Source organism: Peromyscus leucopus, chromosome 5, assembly GCF_004664715.2.
Source record: "Peromyscus leucopus breed LL Stock chromosome 5, UCI_PerLeu_2.1, whole genome shotgun sequence".
In the NCBI taxonomy this organism is placed as follows: Eukaryota; Metazoa; Chordata; class Mammalia; order Rodentia; family Cricetidae; genus Peromyscus; species Peromyscus leucopus.
This window is the reverse complement of record NC_051067.1, coordinates 139,483,504-139,506,081: the sequence shown is the minus strand read 5'-3', so window position 1 is coordinate 139,506,081 and position 22,578 is coordinate 139,483,504. Positions and strand designations below refer to the sequence as shown.

Below are 22,578 nucleotides of genomic sequence, written 5' to 3'. Positions count from 1 at the left end.
ATCCTGAGGACAAAAGCCTGTTGTTGGTATAAGAAGAGGAGTGGAGACTGTGTGTAGTTAACTCTGTTCAGGAGTTTGCTGTAAAGAGGTCTGAAGAAGGGAGAGATAGGAGACACATATATAGTGATAGCACGAGGGTCATGAAAAGGTTGGCTTTGTTGTTTCCCAGCTTGGTGATGTGTCAGTGTGCTTATTGATAAGAGCTTCCCACAGCGATAGAAGCCAGGGGAGAAGGGGGACACTAGACAGTGTTCTGAGTGACTGGTGTCCACAGAGTCTCACTGGAGTTATACCAGTCCACTGTGCTAGAGGGGTGGGCAAAGGATGCATGGTCCAGAAAGGTCGGGGAGGAGTTGAGAAGAAAAACCCCACACCACGTGAGGCTGGGAAGAATGCTTTTTAAACACAGGGTGTGTGAGCACTTGAGCTGGCCATTGAGAAACGTGGGGAAATGCTGGAGGGTCCGAGCCTGTTGCCCTCAGTCCTGCCGCCTTCACGGATGCAATCACAGAGGAGGAAGTTGGCCCTCCATTACTAGAGAAAGAACAGGGGTCCTGCAGGAGTCGTTAAAACATTATCCAGAGATGCAAAGCTGCTTGAGGAGAGAAAGGGCTTGTGAGCTACAGAGGTGTCCAAAGACTGGTGTCGGGTTCCAGGACGGTTCTGTGACCGGGTGGGGTTTGCTTGATAGGGAGTGGGGCCAAGAGCATGTGCGGCCCTTGACAGATTCCAGATCTCCCTCGGGGGCTCACAGCTTCCTGTACCTGGGTCCGGGGGTCCAATACTCTGCTCTGGCCCGTGTGGACACCTGCATGCACACGGTGCACATACAGATGAGCAGGCACACACATAGATCCATGAATATTAAAGAGAAGAGGGTTGGGAGCGTTGAGTTTCAGTTTACCAAACACTGGCTGACACGTGTCTTGTGGCATTTTGTTTTCTAAAGAGAGATGCGGTAGACTTTGATGTTCGAGTTGATACTCAAGACCAAGGAATGTACCGCTTTTTAACATCACAACAGCTTTTTAAGCTACTGGACTGCTTATTAGAGTCACATAGATTTGCAAAAGCATTTAACTCCAACAATGAACAGAGGACTGCTCTGTGGAAAGCAGGTAAGCTATCCCTGTCTCAGTGTCACTGAAAACACTGGCATGTGGTTGTGGGAACTTCCCGAGTGATAACAAGGAGATCTGTCTCCTTGTTATCTCCTGTCAGCTAGAAGCCAAGCAACCAGCTGACTCCCCCTCTGGGAACCACCTGATCTGTGTTTTCCTCGGATTGTGCTGACTGCCTTTGTGTTGCTAGTTGGCATAATACAAACTCCTTTGAGAGAGACAGTTAAGTCCAGTTCCACATGGATTCTGCCATACTATTAGAATGACTTTGTTCCCCTAGGAGTAGCCATCCCTCAGAACCAAAAGGAATGATTGTGGGTGAGGAAACCACATTTTTTTAGGAAATTTAGCAGGTTTGAATAAGAAAAAAAAGCTTTGTATAAATTACACTGACATTTCTATATTTAAGAAATAGTTGTCATTACCTCTTCACAGGAGAGGGTCCTCAGAACATAGCCAGGAAAATAAAGGAGGCGGCTGTGGTCTAGTTGGCATCAACTGCTGCACCCAACAGAATGCTGGCTGCTGTGTAGCCCCTGACAGTTTCCAGCTAAGATGGCTTTGTTTATCCTCTTCCTTTACAACCCCACCCCAGCCGCTGACTCTGACGAGGACAGTCCTGCTGCTCTGCCCTTCCATGTGTCTGGCTTACAGCAGCCCTCCCTCCCTCCCTCCCGTCCGTCCCTCTGAGGGTGGAGCCCTGCCAGAGCTCGGCACCTGCTCTTGTGCCTGCAGGGCTCCAGGTATAACTCTTCAGGGTGTTCGCTTCCCCAGCTGTTTTATATCTAAGGTCTGGAGCAGTGGTTCTCAACCTTCCTAATGCTGTGGCCCTTTAACACAGTCCCTCATGTTGTGGTGACCCCCACCATACAATTATTTTGTTGCTACTTCATAACTGTCATTTTGCTACTGTTAAGAATTGTAATGAAGATATGCGACCCCAGAGAGGTGACAACCCACAGGTTGAGAACCGCTGATCTATAGAGGGTCGGCTTTGCAGGCAGCCAGTGCTACACAGGCAGAATCTGCCTCCCCACAGGCTGTGTGACCTTTCTGTAAGGGGCCTTCCCAGGCTAACTCAAGAAACGTCTCCTTCTGCAGGCTTCAAAGGCAAGTCCAAGCCCAATCTTCTAAAACAGGAGACAAGCAGCCTGGCCTGCGGGCTGCGCATTCTCTTCCGGATGTACATGGACGAGAGCAGAGTTGGTGCCTGGGAAGAAGTCCAGCAGAGGCTGCTAAAGTAAGGCTCTTGGACGGTAGCTGTGTGGACATGAAAGGGACAGGAGCAGCAGCAAGCAGCTAGCTGAACCTTAGAATCTGGAAGCCCCATTTCCAGGTCAATGTCAAAATTAAGTCACCTTCCCCTGCATACTGGGCATCTCGCCTGTGTCCCAGGCTGCCTGTGAACACCTGTGTTTGCTTCCTGGGTGTCTGGGACCGCAGCAGCGCCTGGGCCTAACTGAGGCAAACGCTGTTCCGTGTCCACCTAGCAGCACCTGAGCAGGTCATGTCTAACATACAGGACAAAGGGTAAATCTCTATCGCTCGGAACCTTGGTCCTTCCAGAGCCATGAGAAAGGTCTCTCTTATAGAGCAGTCATGAAAATGAAAGGTTGCCTTATCTGCCTGCCTTTGTTGATTAAACTATTTCGGGTTTTGTTGTTACTGTTTCTAGGTTTTTCCAGACAGTTTCTCTGAGTAGTCCTGGCTGTCCTGGAACTCGCTCTGTAGCCCAGGCTGGCCTCCAACACAGAGATCCTCCTGCCTCTGCCTCCCGAGTGCTGGGATTCAAGGCGTGCGCCACTGCCCTGCTGGCGTTTTGATTAGTTGAATTTGTTTCATTCTGTTTTACTATTGATGTTTTACTTATTTAAGTAAGTAAATTTAGCTTGTGCTCAGACTGAACGGTTCTTTAGGAAAAAGAGTGCTCAGGCATTGCTCATTCCTGTCCTGAGAGCAGTGGTGCAGTGTGTCTCAGAAATCACAAAACTAATTAGGTGCAGGAGAGTCTGAGCCTCATAATCAGTGAAGGGCAAAGCCATGAATGAGGACCCAGGTCTCAACATCAGGCCTGCACACCTGCTCTCTATCACACAGGGACTCTAAGTGAAAGATAGACAATGTGTGTTTCCTGAACAGTCCCCTTGAGTAGATTCCTTGAATGTTTTCTTTCTCCCTGATTTGAAGACCATGTCTTGGTGCTCCAGTTAATAAATGGGCCGGCCAGTTCAGCAGTAGCCCCCACTGCCCTCTTGTCCCGCGTCCATGAGGGCAGGGTCTAAAGGCAGCCTTCTCTTTGGCAGTGTCTGCAGTGAAGCCCTGACGTACTTCCTCACTCTAACATCCGAAAGTCACCGCGAAGCCTGGACTAATCTACTCCTGTTGTTCCTCACTAAAGTTCTAAAGATCAGTGATAACAGGGTAAGTGTGAGGCTGCTTCCATCCCCGTCCCTTACAGTAGAGGTGGTCACGCTGTATACTACACTACACCTAGGCTATGCAAACTCACTTAGCTTTGTTTTTCTAACCAGCAGTTCAATTAGAATTAGAATCCCATCAGACTGTAATTGATAAGCTCCTCAACATTGAAATCCCCATTATGACCCCTGGAGTTATAAAACTCCCCCAGTTGAAAACAGGTCTCCAACCCACACAGTGTGACCTTGACCTGAGCCTCTGCCCCACCATGTCTGGTTTTGGGGCCAGTGTTCCAGGTGACCAGAGTGAACAATTTAGACCAGTAAAAATAAAGATCAAAATTTTAAGTAAATGTATAGATGCATACATTTACATATAAATCATAAACATTTTATTGCAATATTTTTTAAAAATGTACATTTCAAAATTTTTTAAGCAGCGTACAGATTAGGAGCCCTAAATTTCAAATGGCCAAGTTAGGTCACCTGATACTTGAAACTTTAGACTAGCATAGGAGAGCCCATGGGGCAGGGGAGGGCCACTCAGTGCTGTCAGGTGTCTGTCCTGAGTCATGGTCCCTGGGTCCAGATGCATCTGCATCTGTGCTGAGCCAGATGAGGCCTGGAGTGAGTCTCCCCTCATTGTCTGCTCTCTGGCCAGTGTGCTTGCTGTCTGCTTCCCTGTGTGGTGCAGTGTGGGAGAAGAGCATGAAGGAAAGAAAAGAGCAAACCAGAGCTCAGAGATGAAGAAGGATTAAAGCAAAAATGAGTCCAAGGATATATACCACTGGACCTATAAAAGTGGAATGTCATGTTGCAGTTGGTACTAGCCAGGGTTCGCTAGGGATTGTGTGTGTGTGTGTGTGTGTGTGTGTGTTAGAATGGGTTATAGGCTGTGGTCAGATTGTCTAGTAGTGGCTCTACCCACAGAAAGGCATTATGGGCTGCCACTAGAAGGTATGACCCAGATTTAGGGTGGGTCTTCCCACCTCAAATGATCCAACCATTTTGAAATGCTAGGTAGAATCTCCCCTTAAAACTTAAGAATTATATTTAAAGATGCAATATAATAACTCATACATTGTAAAAACTCATTTTCTTCCCTATCCTGCTTGCTTTTGCTCAACATACAGGAAAAGCATGTTAATTTATTAAATTGTGTCAGATATGTAGTAGAAAATGTTTTTTAAAACAGCAAAGAACCAAGTAGCCTGGGTTTGCGCCTAGGTTTTTTGGTTTTGTTTTTTTAATTCCTTTTAGGCTTTCAGTTGTATAATCCATGTCCTTAGCACTTGGGCAGACCCGTCTCTCTGCGGTCAGGGGCCTCCCCAGCCGCTCTAGCTCTTAAAGGAAGGTTAGCGTCTGGTTTGTAATACAAGCAGTACTAATGAGACGTTCTCTCCCCCAGTTTAAAGCTCATGCATCTTTCTACTACCCTCTCCTGTGTGAAATTATGCAATTTGACTTGATTCCTGAACTCCGTGCTGTTCTTAGAAGATTTTTCCTGCGAATTGGAATAGTTTTTCAGATATCACAACCACCTGAACAGGAACTTGGAATAAACAAGCAATGATGAGAACTGAATATTTTTCTGTTGGTGTTTACATTCCTCCGCTCTGTAAAAAGGACCTTGGGGCAGAGGTTTCCTACCTGAAAAATTGTTTCTCTGAATTGCAGTGTCTGCGAATTCCTGGTAAAGATGCTCACAGCTATAACTCAGTCGGAACACTCCATGCGGTCGGTCCCTTTAGTAGTCTGGTGGCTTCTCTGTCATGTTGGGCTTGTGTTGAGCAGAAAGCCTGTTCACACAGTGTCAGCTTACCTTCATGGGTCCTGCCCTGTCCTGAGCAGGGCGAGCCCCACACCTTTGGCAGGTACAGAAATGAAACTTACCCAAAGAAGTATAGATATAAAGATGGAACTTCTGCAGGAAGTACAACTCAGGAGAGCTGTATTTTGAAGGATAAAATGTTTATAATTGGGGGGAAGGGAGAAAATTATTGCTCATGGTAAAAGATATTTAGCAACTATGGTATTCTTACTCTGAAGATTTTTGCACACTCAGGCTATCTGAGATACTGGGAATCATCATCTTTCTGTGAAAATGTACAGAGATGCAGGTCTGTAATATAAAAATCTTAAAACATATTGTTCTTCCTGCACTGTTTTATTTCTTTATTTTCTTATCTACTTGCTAAATACCCATAATATTTTGTCAAATGCACTAAAACATTTGGGTTGAACTTTTGTCTTTTGGGGGTGGGGTGGTCATATTGAGGGCTTAGTATGCCCTGTTATGACCAATGCTTGTCAAGATCCCAACAGGAGGGGAAACCACCAAGGTAGAAGACATCCGTGCTGACAAGAACTACCTGTACCATACTCCTAGGGCTTTAAAGATGAGCCATTCAAGTCGATGACTTTTCACAGACGGAAACTTGAATCACTGCGAGATGAATCTAGGTTGCTGTCACTTTTTCTTTTGGGTGGCGGGGCTTGATGTAGATTTTCTTCTATGTACAGAATTTAATGTTGAATATATTAAAATAACAAATCTGGCATGGTTTGGGGAGGTTAGATTTACTGGAAATGTATTCATACTGTGAATTGTGCTCTGATGGTTAAAATGAGAAGCTTGTCAAGCATTCCATATTAACAGTGGATGTAGAAAATTTTTTCAGATGGATAAAATGTATATGGTACAGATGTAAAGTTTTATATGTAAAAAAATTCTGTACAACTTTCTGTACAATATTGATTCTCATCTGGCATATCTAATCAGGTTATAGGTCAATAAAGTTTTTGAATTATTTCAACAGTGCAGTTAAAACTGTGTAACCTACAGCCCTGTTTGCATTGATTTTTTTTAAGTCCAAACTATAAAAATGATACATTTTCAGCTACAAAGACACTTTTTTGCAGTCTATGCATTAGGTCCTTCAACTGCTTTACTTTTTTTTTTTTCCTTAAGATTTATTTATTTCATGTATGTGAGTGCTCTATTGACTTTACTCCAGAGGAGGGCATCAGATCCCACTATAGATGGTTGTGAGCCACCATGTGGGTGCTGGGAATTGAACTCAGGACCTCTGGAAAAGCAGCCAGTGCTCTTAACCACTGAGCCATCTCTCCAGCCCCAACTTCTTTTTTTAATCCTAGGATATCCAAAAATGTATTTACTACTCAGGGATAAAGCCCTTTATTATGAGACTGGGAAAATGTTCCCCTACCTTTAAGGTAGTTTGTAATGTTGCATTTTGTAAATGAGTCGGTTCCAGGTATGTGATACATAGCATTAAAAACCAAAACAGTGTATTGGTTAATTTCAAAACAGGAAATGTGTTGGTCTTTGCTTCCATATATCTCCTTAGACCAGCTCTATTCAAACCAAGCTGAATGTTAGAACTAAGTCACTGTAATGTCTTCTGATCTAAGCCATTTCCTCCCATGATTGGTGGTTGGTCCATGCTGTAGTATCCACTCTCCACAGAGGACGCATGCAGTCCTTCTTACTGTCAAATACTGACAGAAGAAAATTTATTAGTAGAGCAAAATTGAACATAAAAATTGCATGTAGCCCAAAACTCTTCTGTTCTATCTGCCATTGATTTTGTCCCTGGAAATATCAGAGAAGCAGTGGCTGGGTTGACTTCCACTATCACCACCGAATGTACTGAAGACCCTAATCCAAGTAAGAATTATTTTCTAGAAGTTGAACGAGTCTTTTTCTGAAGTATCACTTACTGATTAGCCAAGGGTCTCAGGCAGTGGACAGAAGACCACTGCCTCTGTCCTTTCTGGGTGGGAGCTTTTTAGCCTCTAGAAACCTCAATTCTATTTCAAGTAAAGAAACTGACATTGGTAGTTAATAAAAATAAAACTTTATTTGTATCAAGAAATAGTGAAATCAGATAAATTAGTAACTGAGTGAGTCTGTGCTTTTATCAACATAAAAATAAAATGGAGGCAGAGAGATGGCTCGTGGAGGTGAGATGGTCACAGCTCCCTTCACTCCTGTGGGAGCTGCAGCTACAAATGGCGTGAAAATGAGTGGCTTGTTGGAGTCGCTCATTTACATAGCAGCTGGACTAGTCACAGCCACAGCAGGTGTATTCACTATGAACTGTTTGGACACAAAGCGAAATGTGGTCTGTTTCACAGTACTGTTAACACTTCCTCACCTCTGAATGGCAAGCAGAATTAATGCACATATGGTAGTTAAATCAAGAGTTCATTACCACCCATGGCAAAATTGCAAAAATAATTCTATACAATTATGTTATAAATCAATAATCAGGGCTTTGTATATACATTATATATAATATATATAAAACATGTATCATCATGGGAAAAAATACACTTCCTATATAGCTAGAACATAAATAACTAAAATCTGGGTAGGGCCACAAGCAAGGCATTCCAGATAGAGACTGAATGTTCCTTCCATTGTAAAAGGCACTGCTGGGTCCAGAGAGGGTTTATTTTGAATTAAGCGTGTGCAGCAGACAGGCCCTGCCAAGTGAAAGTGCCTGGCTTTCCAGGAACCTGCCGCTGCTCCTCATTCAGCTGCTCTGCCATGAACCGTTTCAGAGTTTCAGAGGTGCCTGGGCGGAGCCAGGGCTCAGTTGCCACAGAGTTGGATCCATCCTCACCCAAGTGTTTCATGATGTCATCAAGGTCAACCAGTGAACTCTCATCATCTACAGGAGGCAAAAGAGAAAAAGTCAGGTGGCAGGTAACATACACAGGGTACCTACAGTCCACAACTCTGCATCTCTTTACAGAATCACAACCCAACAAGTACTCCTTTGGGAGTAGGAGGCCATGCCAATAAAGGGCTATGTTGGGAGTGGGCGAGAAATAAATTGACTCCATGGCAGTCAGCTATAAGAACTCTAACTCTACCAAAGGAGATTCTACTAAACATTCAAAGCTGACTGTAGAGAAACAGACTTATTTTATGTCTGTTACCATTAGAAACAGTGGACATGCCACAGACTTGAATTGAGCAGGTTGAGGAATACTGGTCCAGCCTATAGCACTGACGCAGGCCCGTCGAAAGTCATTCCAAGGAAATGACAGCTGCACTAATCTAAGATGGCCCAGAAATAGGGGACTTGTTCATTAACCAAATCTGATATTACTCAAATTCTATATATTTGACTTAATAAATATAAAATAGGAAAAATCTGTCTTCCTACCCTGTGATGTCAATTTCTTTTTCTAAAAAAAAATGACATCTCCTGGTCTGGGTTACTCAGCAAAGGGGTGTGCAATCAGTTTAATGAGCAATCAGTCCACATCGTACCAAAAAGCTCCTGTTTGAAAGGACAGTGTTAAAACAAAGAGTTTAGACATTGAAAACCTGAAAGAATCTTATGTTTTTCTATCTCCTCTCAAATATATCCTTCTAAGTTATCAGTTAAAGTTTACTGATTCTAAAACAAGGCAATTCCAGGTATCCATTAAGGAGAAATGCCTTTGAAGACATCCTCTTCACTAGGGCATGTTTTCCAGGTCTGATAGGAAATGAAAAGTACTATTCCCTTCATTGACCATGCCTGCTGCTTCGGTGGAAAAGTATTTCCCATCAGAACGCGTCACTCCTGCACTACAGATAGTTAAGGAAGTGGCAACAACAACAACAAGACTTCAGTGCAGTTTAACAGACCAGTGAACTCTGTGAACAGCCACTTTACTGAAACAGTGCTGGCCAATGATCCCAGCAACGAACAGCCTGATGTTTTTTAAAGGATGTGGCACAGGCTGGCAAAAGAGGTCTGAAGCTGCCCTGTGCGTCATGAAAAGTTTCAGCCAAAACCACTCGTCAGAAGATGGGCTTGTTGGCATAGAATATTAACAGAAAACTCTTTTTCTTTCTTCATAGTGCAGAAAGCCAAGTACAGGTAAAAGTTTCTTTATAATACTACAGACTTTAAGATGTGTCAGTTAGAAACACACAGCTGGTCATGTCTTACTCTAGTGAGTAATGACCGAAGTCAGCACTTTCCCCGGTGAAACACTGAGGATGTATTTCATACACCAGTCTCCTGGAACTGCTTAGGCTCTGCTCTTAAAGGACACCTTCTAGTGGGAACAGTCTACTGCAGGATCAACCCCAAGCCCTGGATTTGCAGGCTAGTTATGTCCTTGACCATAAAACTCAAAAGGACTTCAAAACTCATTCCCCCAGATGTGCACCAGCCAGGGAACATCTGTCTGCATGGTACCTGTGTTAGTGGGTTTCTTCTGATGCTCATTCAGTCTTCTCATTCTGTCTTCATTTCTCGTTCTGAGCTGATCGACATTTACACTGGAGACAGATTTTAAAGAGAGACCATCTGGTGGGATGTGGAGCCGACTACTATCCTACAGTTAGAGAGAGAAAATTTAGAAACGCTCCAATAGTCAGTCAGCATAGTTTTACCCTGGATCAATACACTCTGTGAAGAGCAAAGCAGGAGTGTGTGGATTCTGTGTGCTGTCTTTGCAGGGTCAGGTGACTTTGTCAGGGCTAAGAGGTAGCACTGTGCTGACTTAATGCCGGCAGCTGAGTAAGGTCCAGGAATTACAGGGCACAAAAAGAAAACACACACAGCAGAAGCTGAGGCTCAGTGTTCAAGTCAGTGTCAAGGCAGAACACACAAAGCAATGGAAGAAATTAATCCTGAAAAGTAATCATGGTATTTTTTTTATAAAGACCAAACCAAGTACAATCAGGAAAGAAATAGTCTTTTCAATGAATGGTGCTAGAGAAATAATGTCTGCATGCTAAAGAAGGAATTCAGACTGCATATCTCATACCAAATGCAGAGCTAACTTGAGTGTATCACAAGTAAACCTTCATGGTTTTATGTTGGACGAATTTCTTACGTAAATGATAAAAGAAAACTGGTAATTTGGACCTCATTAAAAGTTAAAAAGCATCTATGCTTTAAAACCTATCAAGAAGATAAAAAAGGACAATCTTTTTAATAGAAAATATTTGCAAATCTAACATCTGACATAATTATAAAGAAGTCTTAAGTTTCCCCAGTGAAAACACTACACACAATTTAAAAATGGACCTTTAAAAGGTTTGAACTGACATGTCTGCAAAGGAGATCCACAACCAGCTAGGAAGCACATGAGCCATTCTATGACACAATGGACATTTTAGCTGTAAGCAAAATGATGGCTGATAACCACTACTGGGCATGGAGAAGTAGGAAAGTCACATACTGCTATAAATGAAAAATGTTTGAAAATGGTATAAAATGGTGAACATGTTTTGGGAAATAGAAATCCTTAAAAATGTTAAATTCATACAGTGACCAAATAATCCAGTAATTCAGAGAAATAAGTGAAACAAAACAAACATCCACATGAAACCTGTACTTTGAATGCTAGCGGCAATCTTGGTCATGACAGCAGAAATGTGACACTAACCCAGGTAGGTATTCATCACCGGTTGAATGAATACGCAAACTGTAGTGTCTACATATAATGAAGAGGGATCTGGTATTGACACATGCTATAAGATGGATGGCTCTTGAGAAAGAACAAGAAGGTAGCCATTTATATGAATAGGCAGAAAGACAACACAGACCAAAGCAGATGAGCAGTTACCTAGAGCAACAGCATTTCGTAGCCTGATAAAGCTAGACAAGTGATCATGCTAGTTAGCAGACTGTTATTAAGCTCCTGAGTACAAGTCATATAAACGAGAACAAAGAGATTAAGAAGCTGTCCAAAGTTGTCTACCCAAAGAAGGGCACCATCAGAACATGGTTTGTTGAAGGCTCTGAAGCCTTTTATCAACTACACTATAAAGCTATGGAAAAGAATATGGGTTTGAATCTTAGTCCTCTTACCTACTGACCTTGGGAAACTCACTTGACCAAAATGGGAGTTGCTGCCATATTTATTACGTTATTTCCAGGCTAACAGGCTTTTGATAAATGCTATCAGGTGCTTTGTGTGGCTTCACTAAAGCCCATATTTTATATAGGGAATAAGACTGAGGCAATAAGTTTAACATTTACAGGAAAGGATATCTATGCCATTTACAGAGCTACATATTGCCATCCTAAGAGCTACAAGTAACTGACGGCAGAACCCAAGATTCAAACCACACCCACTTGATTTTCAAAGCAAGTCCCTCCCTGTTTTGTTTTTTAAATTGGACCACATAAACTGAGCCCAAATTTTGAGTCATCTACACTGAGAAGATGGGGGGGGGGGAGAAGCTCATACATACAGAATCCAGTCCTTTCAACTTGTTCCTCCTGCGCTCCCTTGCGGAGGGCAGCTGGGACGGCGGAGGGAAGGCATCCTCTTCAATGGCAGGATACGTCTCACCATAAGCACCTACACAGACCACACAAAGAAACCTGAAATTTTACTCAGAGCTAAGGCTCAAGTCTGATGTCTTTTTACACTGCTTTATGGAAATGCTATTTACTATACACACTCAGTGATTTCTTTGGTGAGTTTACAGTTGTACAGTCATTACTATCTAGAGTGTCCATCACCTCAAATAGCTCCCTTCTGCTCAGTGGTAACCACTCCCCAGGCCGGTCCAACGTTCTCTTCCTCACATTCCACATGACTGGAATTCTACAACACAATCTTTTGTGACTCATTTGGCATGTGCCTGAGGTTCATGGAGCATCTCACTGCTGAGTGAGTCACACTTCAGTTCACGGACACATCACATTTTGCCTCTGTTGGTCCACTTGGTGAATATTGCTGCTGCCTAGTGGCTCTTGAATGGTACTGCTTGGTGAATATCCGTGTACACCTCTGTGTGGACATGGTTTCTTTGGGACAGAAACGAGGAATTACTGACAGGTGTCACGGTGACTGCTCCACATTTTGTGTGGTTGGCAAACTACTTTCAAAAATGGTGGTACCAGCCCGGCACAGCAGTGCACACTCATAATCTCAACACTCAAGACACAAGATCAAAGTCTGAGGTCACCCTGGGCCATAGTGAGTTCCAGTTCAGCTTGGACTAAAAAGTGAAATCCTATATCATAGATCTAAAATTGATACATATATATATATAATTAAATTAACATAACACTGGTAAATTAAATACACTCACCAATAAAAGCACTGTCAGATTCCAGTAATGAATTTTTCAAAAAGTCATTAGTGTCATCTCTGGGCTAAATTAAACACACACAAAAACAAAAACAATAATCACATGTTAATGGCTGTATCTTTAGTCTGGAGTAGGAAAATAAGTCACACTGAGATAGCGTAGGTTTCCACGCTAACCCCACCCCACCCCGAACAAAAACAACAGAAGAGCTGGCAGGGAGGGCTGCTTCCCTCCTAACAACCCCATTCCAGTATCCAGAAGGCCCCACCAAGACAGGAGACAGCAGGAGGCCTCATTTCACCCTGAAGTCAGGAGCCGACATTGACTCCTCGCTGCCCTCTGGTGGTGGTTGATGAAAAGCGAGTGAAGTAGTGATCCCAAACATTGGGCACTAAGTCTTTCACGTGGTACTTCGGTTCTCCTGTCTTTTGAGTAGTGGGTAGATTACAGTCCCACGCGAGGTGCGGAAGAGATCCTGCCGTGTACCCAACAGTCTCAGCACTACAACCCACAGTACCATCACACAGACACAACATGACACACTGGAGAAAACGACATGGAGTGACCGAAATTGACATCTGTACAATAACCACTTCGTGTGTTCGGAGGCGCCTACACTTCGCTCCAACATGCTAGCAATGAACTAAAGCAATGAATTCTCTTGCTCTTGTTAACATTTTTTTGTACATTCAACTCTTCCATGTATTGAACTTGGATCTCCTCTGACTACCACTGATTCTACTTTAATGGCAGCGGCCTCACACTCTATGCTATGCTATATAATTTAGTTTCTAGGAAAAGCAAGTGCTTTTTTTTTAAACAGTCATGATAAATAAACTCTTGGCTTATATTAAGCTTCTTAGCCAAACCTGCTGTTAGTAATCCAGACTTTTAACCAAAATCCCAGATAGTAAACTTAATTATCTTTTGCATGGATAATATAACCATCCCACGTGGAAAAATGTCCCAAATGCAGTCTTCCCAAAGAGGCCAAGTGCCTCTGGCCATGTGCTGTAGGGCAGGTGGATATGGAGCCCACCTGGGTTCAGAGCGGGGCCTTGCTGGTTGGATGTATGGCTACAGGCACGATAATAAACTAGTACGTATAATTTAGTGATGAGCAGATCTTGTGAAATTTTGCCACACACAGGAGATTAGCGACACTGCCATCCGGTGAAACTCCCAGCAGCGCTGGATGGAAGCCCTGGGCAGCACAGGCCCAGCCGAGCTCCACTGTCTGGACTCGGGGCAGGCTAGCAGCATCCTAGGACTCTGCAGCCCCGGCGCGTCCCTGGGCTCTGCAGCGTGAGCTCACCAGTGCAGCCGTGTGTCAGCATGCATTCACACTGGCTGTGTCACAGCCCCGTCTTCCCAACCCCAAACTGACCGCGCTTGCTTCTGCACCTCCCAAGCCTAACCTAGGCTGCTAAAGGAAAGCCGTCCCAGAGCACTTCTGCTCGCCTCAGGCTGCGCCAGCACAGCTGCCTGGACTCACAGAGGAATCCCTCTGTCGGCCGGGCGACTCTCTGCGACACCGAGGACGTGACTCCTCCCCTCCAGTGTGGACGGCCCGTCTGTCCCCTCACCCTTGCTCAAGCCTCCTCTGCTCAAGTATCTTCCTGCAGGTCCTGTCCAGTTTCCCACGCTGCCTCCTCCTCAGCTGTTGTTATAAACGGAAAGTTCACCTGTGCCCACCTCCCCCCCCCTCCCCCGCACCCTTCCCCTGGACCCTGCACTCCTGGACCCTGAACACTCAACAGTTTCTGGCCCACAGAGCACAGAGTTGTTGAATGCAGCCTTCGTACAATGTCAGGATAAGAGTTAACTTCTCCACTACCGAATACATTTCCACCGCCATTTTCAATGCCAGCTATACTCTGCATTCAGCAAGGGCCAGGCCCTACTGCAAAGAATTTTCAGTTCTGTGTTATCTCACTGAACGCCCAGTGACCTTGCACACACTTTTACTTAGTAGGATGTACACAGAATATATGTCAATACACACACACACATATTGAGTCTTTGTAGTGATCCTCACAATGAGTACTTGGAAACTGAGGCATAAAAATGAAATAATCTGCCCATCTCCCCCAACTCACACAGCTCAGGACAGCAGCTAAGACCACTAGGATGGTACTCTTACCCTTACAGTCAATTCTCTCTGCACATCTTAGCCACACATCTCTAGACACTGCACTTACAATGTAAACATAAGTATTAACACTACGGACATGTTCAACATCTAGACTACTCATTAAACATAGGCTCCAAAATCTAACTTCACACGTGGAACGGACTGCTTACCATTCTGTACCCCTGTGCTTTCCCACTGGACATGGTGTCGAAATCAACTGTAGGCACCAGAGAAACAAGGGCAGATATTTAGACAAGGTTAACAAAGAGAAATACATTTCAGATCTTCTATTTCTAGCTTCTACTGAGAATTACTTTTCACCCATCACACACCAGAACAGTCTTAGAAATGATGCTACTTTCACATTAAATCTTGTATCCATTCTGGTTAAATGGCTCATTAGTAAAATCTTTGTGAACTTTGATGTCTAAGAAAAAACACAAGATTTCTTTCTTTTTTTTTTTTTTTTTAACCATCTGTCTTGCTCTGTAGTCCCTGCACAGTGACTGGGTTAACTAGGGTTGGAGTAAGTTCAACTGTAGGGAGCCAGTCTCGGGTCAGGGATCCCAGGGCATCTGCAGCATGGCAGCTTTCCAAAGACACCCACTTGGGCCCTCTAGAAGAGCTACAGCGATGGCCCACGTCCTTTCAGCCCTGTGACTGTCGAAAGTCAGGCCCTATCTTATGCTTACTTTGCCAGTGTTTGCCCAGGCAGATGGATACTGGCAGGAAGAAATACCTGTACTCATCTGGGGACGAGGTTAGTCTGGCTGTGCCTAAACTGATAACATCCCACAAGATCAGATCACCAGTTGATACTTAAAATTCTGCACCATGAGGAGGGATGATGGCTCCTATACAAGTGTTTGTCCAAGTCTATCTATGAGTTCATCCTGAAGTGTACTCCTATCATACCTCCCAAGGCCAGGGGCCGTCCTCAGATTCTGCAAGCCATAACAGCCCGCTAAGAGAAAGTCCCAAGTTTCCGAAAAATAACCAGTAAGATCATCTCTCCTGGCCTTCTTTTATGACTCCTCTTCTTTGGCCACTCTCAATGGCCTGCAGCCTGGCAGAGCCAGTGGGATCCCCGTACGGTCACAACGTTCACCTCTTGCTCAGTAAGGCCCACGGATGCTCTCTGAGACAACTCCACCCTACTTCTAGCCCACTTACCCTGGGCTCCTGCTGGTTACATAGTCCTGTAGGCTTAGGTCCCCTTTACAGTGTTTACACTGTATTTATTCGGCCTCTGACTTCTACGGTTATCATCAGCCCCTTGAGAACAGCAGCCTAGCTTCTGCCCACCATATCAAGTTAGTGTAGGGTTAGTCTCTACCCTACATAGGCAAGTTAATAGCATTAGACTCGATTTAGATTACATTTAGATATCAGATAATTATATAAAAACATACATCCAAATCTGATACTTCATAGATTTTTGTCTGTTTGTTTTTATTTTTCAAGACAGGGTTTCTCTGTGTAGCCTTAGCATTACTTGCTAGAACTCGCTCTGTAGACCACACTGGCCTCAAACTTACAGAGATCTACCTGCCTCTGCCTCCCAATTGCTTAGATTAAAGGTGTGTACCACACCACTCGTCTTTTTACTTTTAAAAATTTACTCTACCAAAACGTGTGCATACACACACACACACACACACACACACACACACACACACACACACACACAAGTAATAATGAAAAAAATACCTAATATGCTGAAGAGAAATGTGCCCCAGGATTGAATGCATTTGCTGAGCATTCCTGGTCTTGGTTGGCAGTTCTTGGTGTGGAAGTCAGCTGGCCTGATCAAAGCACCCAACCACTCACTCCAGCAACAGTGAACAGCTGAGCTCCCAAGCGGAGATACATGACCCTTCCTGGGCTAATCAGAGCATGCTACGGAGCATGTTCCTTTCCCAAACTTTATGGCTAAAGGCTAACATGAGCACGGAGCTACCAGTGCACTGGCCTGCCTGGGATCAAAATAAATGCAGGAGATGGTTAAGGCTGAAGGCTGCACAGAGCCACACATGCCATTCCTACTAGCACTCAGGAAGCAGAGGCAGGATGACTACTCCAAGTTCAAAGGCAGCCAGCCTAGTCTACACAGTGGATTCCAGGCCAGTCAAGAATACAGACGGAAGACTGTCTTTAAAACCAAAGCTGAGCCGGGCGGTGGTGGCGCACGCCTTTAATCCCAGCACTCGGGAGGCAGAGCCAGGCGGATCTCTGTGAGTTCGAGGCCAGCCTGGGCTACCAAGTGAGTTCCAGGAAAGGCGCAAAGCTACACAGAGAAACCCTGTCTCGAAAAACAAACAAAAAAAACCAAAACAAAAAAAAACAAAACAAAAAAAAAAACAAAGCTGACGGGGTGGCTCGGCGGTTAGGAACCCTCCCTGACCTTACAGGACAGAGTTGGTTCCTGGCACCTCAGCTCACAGCTACCTCTAACTTCAGTTTCAGGTATTCCAGTCTCTTGTGATCTCTGAGGGTACCTGCACTCATGTGTATATGCCCCCCAAATATGTGTGTGTGTGTGTGTATATAAAAAAAAATCAAAAATAAATCTTTTTTAAGCAAATGTACAAACAAAAACAACAACTTCAAAGCTGAAGAACGAAGAGCCATAGTGAGCTCCTGACGCAGCACGGTCTGCACTGTACCTCCCAAATTTTCCTGCATTTTTATCCTGTTCAGTCTCTTCTGCTGCTCCCGTAGCAGGGCCTGCTGCTGGATCTCTAAGGTGTCATGATCTCGTGGAGGATCTGGGTACATTAATTTGAGATCCACTCGTGTTTCTGAATCTGGTGCAAAGAATGACGTAACTAAGTTAAATCTTGTTTTCAACTGAGATTTAGACACAAAAATCTGTACACACATTTATAACTGTAAAATATGGAGGCAAGCATCCCAGACGTTCTTAAGAAAATGAACAGATTAAACAATGAATGAAAGGAAATCAGACTTCTGCCTGTAGTTCCAGCAGGAAGACTGCTACCAGTTCAAGGTCACTTGGGCTACACAGTGAGTTCTAGGCCAGCATTGGACTACGGCTATGACTCTGTCTCAGAGAAAAAAAAAAGGGGGGGGGGGCTAAAATGAACTCTCAAGCCATGAAAAGGTATTGAGAACAGTTGAGCGTGTTTCTGAGAGACGGGCACCAATCTGAGAAGGCTGGACTCTAGTGATCCCGACTGCATCGACTATAACACTCTGCATAAGGTAAACTGTGAACTTAAAGGGGTAAAGGGGCGGGAGGGTGGCTGGGTTTAGCCGAGGACTTTCAGGGCTGTGAGACATTCTGTATGGTGTAACAATGGTGAGCATGTGTCATCATACAGCTATCCAAGCTGAGAGAATGCACATCAAAAGCCCTGATGCAAACCATGAACTTTGAGAGGTAATGGGACATCCATTCAGGTTGATCAGTCCTAATATTGTGTGCCTCTGAGGTGCAGGTGTCCGGAATGGAGAAGGCTGCGCATGTGCAGAGGCAGGGAAACTCTCTGGACCTTGGTGGGGATAAAGCTCAGTCATACTGCACTTCATAAGACGCTGAGCTTGATCACCAGCATTGAAAAAGAAAAAAAAAATAGGCAATGACCTTAATTGAAAATCAGAACCTTAACTGCAAATCAGAACCTCAGTCAAAGACATTACAATAGACATGAAATGAAGGAACACAAAACTGATGGTCTTTAATGAAAAGCTTCACATACATTTGGCAGTATGACAAGCGAGTTCCCAAAGCAAGCAACTGCTATGTGACCCCAAGATGTCACCTAGAGCCTGGCAAATAGGGCAGCTTATGCTCACCTCTCTCTTTCAACTCATTGAAGTCATGAATATTCTGAAAAGTAGCAGCATCCAAGGCCTTCGGGGACGGTCTCCTGACGGGAGCTTGTACCCGATGCCTGGCCATGTCAAATATGTCCATGGGGTTCCTTTCTCTCTTCCTGTAAACGACAATCATGGTCACTATGACTTATGGGTAGGAAACGAGTTCCCATTCACCTCACTGTAAAAGCACTGGGCATCTTTCATCACAGCTATTACAGACATTTTAATGGCCCTGCTCTGTTGGTCACCCATGCTAAAATAAAACCTAAAGACCTTAGGAGGGCATGCTGTCACCTGCCTGCAATCCTAGCATTCTGGAGTTCAATGTCAGCTTGAGCTACATGAGACCCTGTCTCAAAAAAACAAAGATCAGGCATGTTATTTTTTAGCAATGTGATTTCAATGCCAATATCTATAAAAATCTGTCCATTTTAATCATGTTGTGAAGAAGAGAATTCAAAGGAATGTGAAGTAGTATGCACAGTACATGCCATGAATTAGATGTCAGTAAACCTTACCTTCGTCTCAGGCTGAAGTAGAAACTGCACACAGAGAGGCTGCTAATGCTCTGCTCCATACCTAGGAAACTATACCAGGGCTCTACAGAACTCCCGACAACCTGCCAGCTACAGGAGTTCAACAGTACTCTGCTCTGTTCGCACTCAAGGAATGAACACTCTGGGGAGCTCGGGAGGAAGCTTTCTGCCAGGGGTTGGCTGTGTCATACGCCCAAAGGAAATGGATAAAAACCAACTGTGTACCTACCCCCTTCCTTCTCCCCTCCCCATTCTCTCTCCTCTCCTGTCCCTCTTCTCCCTCCCTGCTTCCCCCCACCCTGTGAGACAGGGCCTCTCTGTGTCCCTGGCTGGCCCAGAACTCACTATGTAAAACAAGCTGGTTTCGAATTCAGATGAGGGAACCCAGGTACAAAGAAGCCCCTCCCACAAACTGAGGGGCAGAAAAGACTCGAGGGCAGAGCAGCTCCCTGAAGGTTTAGGTGAAGTGAGGCACCTGGAGAGGACTCTCCACCTGCTGAGCCGCCTGCAGGCTGCAGTGTGCTCCAGGCTCCTCCCAGCTCTGGGCTGCACGGTCCCATGCTGGGGCGGGCTTTAGAGATGCAGCTGTCCTTTGAGTCATTTCTGTCCTCTAAGTGATCTCTCACCCACACTCCTGTGAGTCACCCCAATAAAAAGCTGACCTTGGTGCTGTCTGTACTCCGGTCTGTCACAGGATCCCTATCTAGGGTGAGTAGACCTGTGTGTTGTGTCCCCAGGAAAAGTTCTGCCACACAACTGGCAGCTTCAGACAGGAGCTCAGAATGTCTGATATTAACGATGCAGAAAACTAGGCGGCAGGTACCTAGCTTACGTATGACGTTCTCAACCTTTCCACCAGATTATCCCAAACAGAAAGCTCATTTTTAAAAGAAAGACTGTGCTGTCCAGTCGCCCAGAAATGCTCGGCAGATCGATCGGCAGGCTCCCAGCAGACTAACCCACAGCACAGGAGCCGCCTTTAGAGGCTGGGCCCTGCAGCAGTAACAGCGGCTATGTTTTGCTAGAAAACATGGATCCAACCAAAAAAAGTTACATTATTGAAGGGAAACACAAAAATAGCCATAAAGTACCACCATGTGTAAACATCCCAACCTAAGAATTTCCATTCCCATGTCATTGTTTCCCTCAGGAACTAGATTTCTACAGAAGGCACAGCAGGGGCAGGAGGCTGAGGCAGCAGCACAGACGGACGGACGGAGACAGACGGATGGACGGACAGATGGACGGACGCATGCACGCACCTGAGGGGGGTCTCGTCATCACTGTCCAGGTGCTGCAGCCGCCCCTGCAGACGCCTCTCTTCACTGCGGAGCTGCTTCCTCATTTCTGAGAGCTCCAGAATCACATTTTTCTTCTCCTCTGCAAATTCCCATTGAGAAGTTAAAAAAGATAAAGAATAAAAGATTAATTACCAAAACACAATCTGGCTCATCATAAAGGCTCAGAGAAATTTTAGGAAAGGTATTTCAGTGTGTCTTAAATATATAGACAAATACACATCATAGTGAACATCACTAAGACCCACAATCAGAGTTTTGATTAAAAAACAAAACAAAACAAAACATTTTTTGGGCCCAGAGACAGCAACTGGAAAGGGCCTACATAACAAAGGAGTGCTGTGCACTTGGAAGGCTGAGCGTCACGGTGACTGGACAAATTACACATGATGAAAACACACATGAACACCCACAGCCACAAACACGAAACCAAAGTGCAAATACACAGGTTAAACTGGTGAAAATGTGTCTGTAGATCTGTGCAGGACGCGACTGGGGGACACACAGCACTTCCCACCATTCTGCAACTTCCTACAGCTGTACTTAGGCTGAGATGACCGGAAGAAGTCAAAGCCTCTAGACTACAGGTGAACGACCTACCTTCTGCACGGAGTTGGTTCTTCCTTGCAGGAACTGGAGGAGACTGTGCCCTGGACAGGGAGCTTTCCTATCAACAGTGAGGACAGACACGGTCAGCATTTCCTCTCTCGTCCTCGGCGGGGAAGGAAACCAAACCCTCCGCTGTAAACTCCCCTACATCTATGGCCAACCTTCCTTCTCCCATGATGCACGGCTCCTTGCCTCTGGCCACTGCCAGTCCCTGTGCCGTATGCCGTGCCTGTTAAGTCTCCCGTGCCCACAGTTCTCCTCACTTTCCCTTCTTCTAAGGAAACATCTTCTCTCAGCCTACGCACAACGGTCCCCTCCTCACTCACTACCAACTACTCACTGGCATCTGCCCTGCACAGCGAGGCGTCACTAACACACAGTGAATGCAGGGCTGGAGAGAGGACTCGGCACTAAGGCACTTCCCTCTCCACCCCCCACCCCCCGCCCTGGTTCACTCCCTGAGACCCAGCCAGCTCTGCCTCCACACCCATCACTTCAGCAGGACTGCCTTTACCAAAGTGATCCCAAGTCACTCAGGTGGCAACTTTATCCGGAGTTTCCTTGGCAAGTAACAGTATCACTGACACTTGAGCTCTGCCATCTGTTCAAACACTGTTCATTTCCGTCCTCAGCCCTTTGTACCCCCCACACACACACTTACACCGCACAATCAATTTAGTGAGCGCTGTTACATGAACTGCTTCCCAAATACCAAAACGCCTTCTTCCTCAGCCACAACTCAGTTTTCAAAGCCCCGTCTGTACAATCATCCCCAGAAACCCGAAACTATGCCCTGAAGTCGTCAACTCTCTCAGTGCCCTGTGTCACTCTGCTGTCAGTGCCCTTGTCTCAAGTCTTCAGTGTCACATCCGGTCTTCCACAAAAGCCTCCTGTCTGTGTTCGGTCTTTGCTGCCCACGAGACCATTAGACAAGTACACGTGCCCACGCCATTCCACTTCAACATTACAGGGATCCCAGCGCAGCGTTGTCTAATTCAGAACATGTGAACCGGACTCTCAGAAGTAGAATCCAAAAATGCCTTTCACACGTCTATGCCTGGGCTGGTGGTTCCCATCTTTGCAGTCCACAAGCCCATGGAGCAAAGCCTCCAACCCCCCACCCCACCCCAAGACACTGCAGAGGGTCTCCACTCCTGCTGCCTTTGCACACAGACATCATGAGGCCAGGCCAAACAAACCACAGAAGATGCTCCACATGGCTTGCCACACCCTCCATAGCTTGCCGACACCCAAAGTCCAGACCCTCTGTCTGCTACAGCAAACTCCTGCTGGCTGCTCAAGCACCAACTTAAAGGCCAACTTTTCTGCTTCCTGTTGACTGTAGATCAGTCTAAACCATAAGGGACGCCACAAGTGTAACCACAGCTAGTTAGAGACTCCACAAGTGTAACCACAGCTAGTTAGAGACTCCACAAGTGTAACCACAGCTAGTTAGAGACTCCACAAGTGTAACCACAGCTAGTTAGAGACTCCACAAATGTAACCACAGCTAGTTAGAGACTCCACAAGTG

At 45.2% G+C, this 22,578-nt stretch overlaps 2 protein-coding genes across 16 annotated transcripts in view; one reads left to right on the top strand and one right to left on the bottom strand.

Moving 5' to 3' along the window:
- Arfgef1 (ADP ribosylation factor guanine nucleotide exchange factor 1) overlaps nt 1-6,382 on the top strand; it is a 98,214-nt gene extending 91,832 nt beyond the window's left edge. The window contains exons 36-39 of the mRNA XM_028864549.2: nt 950-1,118; nt 2,223-2,361; nt 3,425-3,542; nt 4,947-6,382. Of these exons, the coding sequence (XP_028720382.1) occupies nt 950-1,118; nt 2,223-2,361; nt 3,425-3,542; nt 4,947-5,111 (591 nt within the window). The 3' untranslated portion in view covers nt 5,112-6,382. The remainder of the gene's footprint in view (nt 1-949; nt 1,119-2,222; nt 2,362-3,424; nt 3,543-4,946) is intronic.
- A 1,018-nt stretch (nt 6,383-7,400) lies between these two features.
- Cspp1 (centrosome and spindle pole associated protein 1) overlaps nt 7,401-22,578 on the bottom strand; it is a 96,551-nt gene continuing 81,373 nt past the window's right edge. For 10 of the 15 annotated variants that reach the window (XM_028864560.2, XM_028864556.2, XM_028864551.2 and 7 more), the window contains 9 exons: nt 21,038-21,104; nt 20,402-20,519; nt 18,580-18,719; nt 17,427-17,567; nt 14,931-14,977; nt 12,627-12,690; nt 11,778-11,887; nt 9,769-9,907; nt 7,401-8,238 (listed from right to left, as the gene is read on the bottom strand). In XM_028864560.2, the coding sequence (XP_028720393.1) occupies nt 8,027-8,238; nt 9,769-9,907; nt 11,778-11,887; nt 12,627-12,690; nt 14,931-14,977; nt 17,427-17,567; nt 18,580-18,719; nt 20,402-20,519; nt 21,038-21,104 (1,038 nt within the window). In that variant the 3' untranslated portion in view covers nt 7,401-8,026. Of the gene's footprint in view, nt 8,239-8,739; nt 8,857-9,768; nt 9,908-11,777; nt 11,911-12,626; nt 12,691-14,930; nt 14,978-17,426; nt 17,568-18,579; nt 18,720-20,401; nt 20,520-21,037; nt 21,105-22,578 lie in introns of those variants that run through there. The other 5 variants (XM_037206415.1, XM_037206413.1, XM_037206414.1 and 2 more) reach the window with 3 other exon arrangements.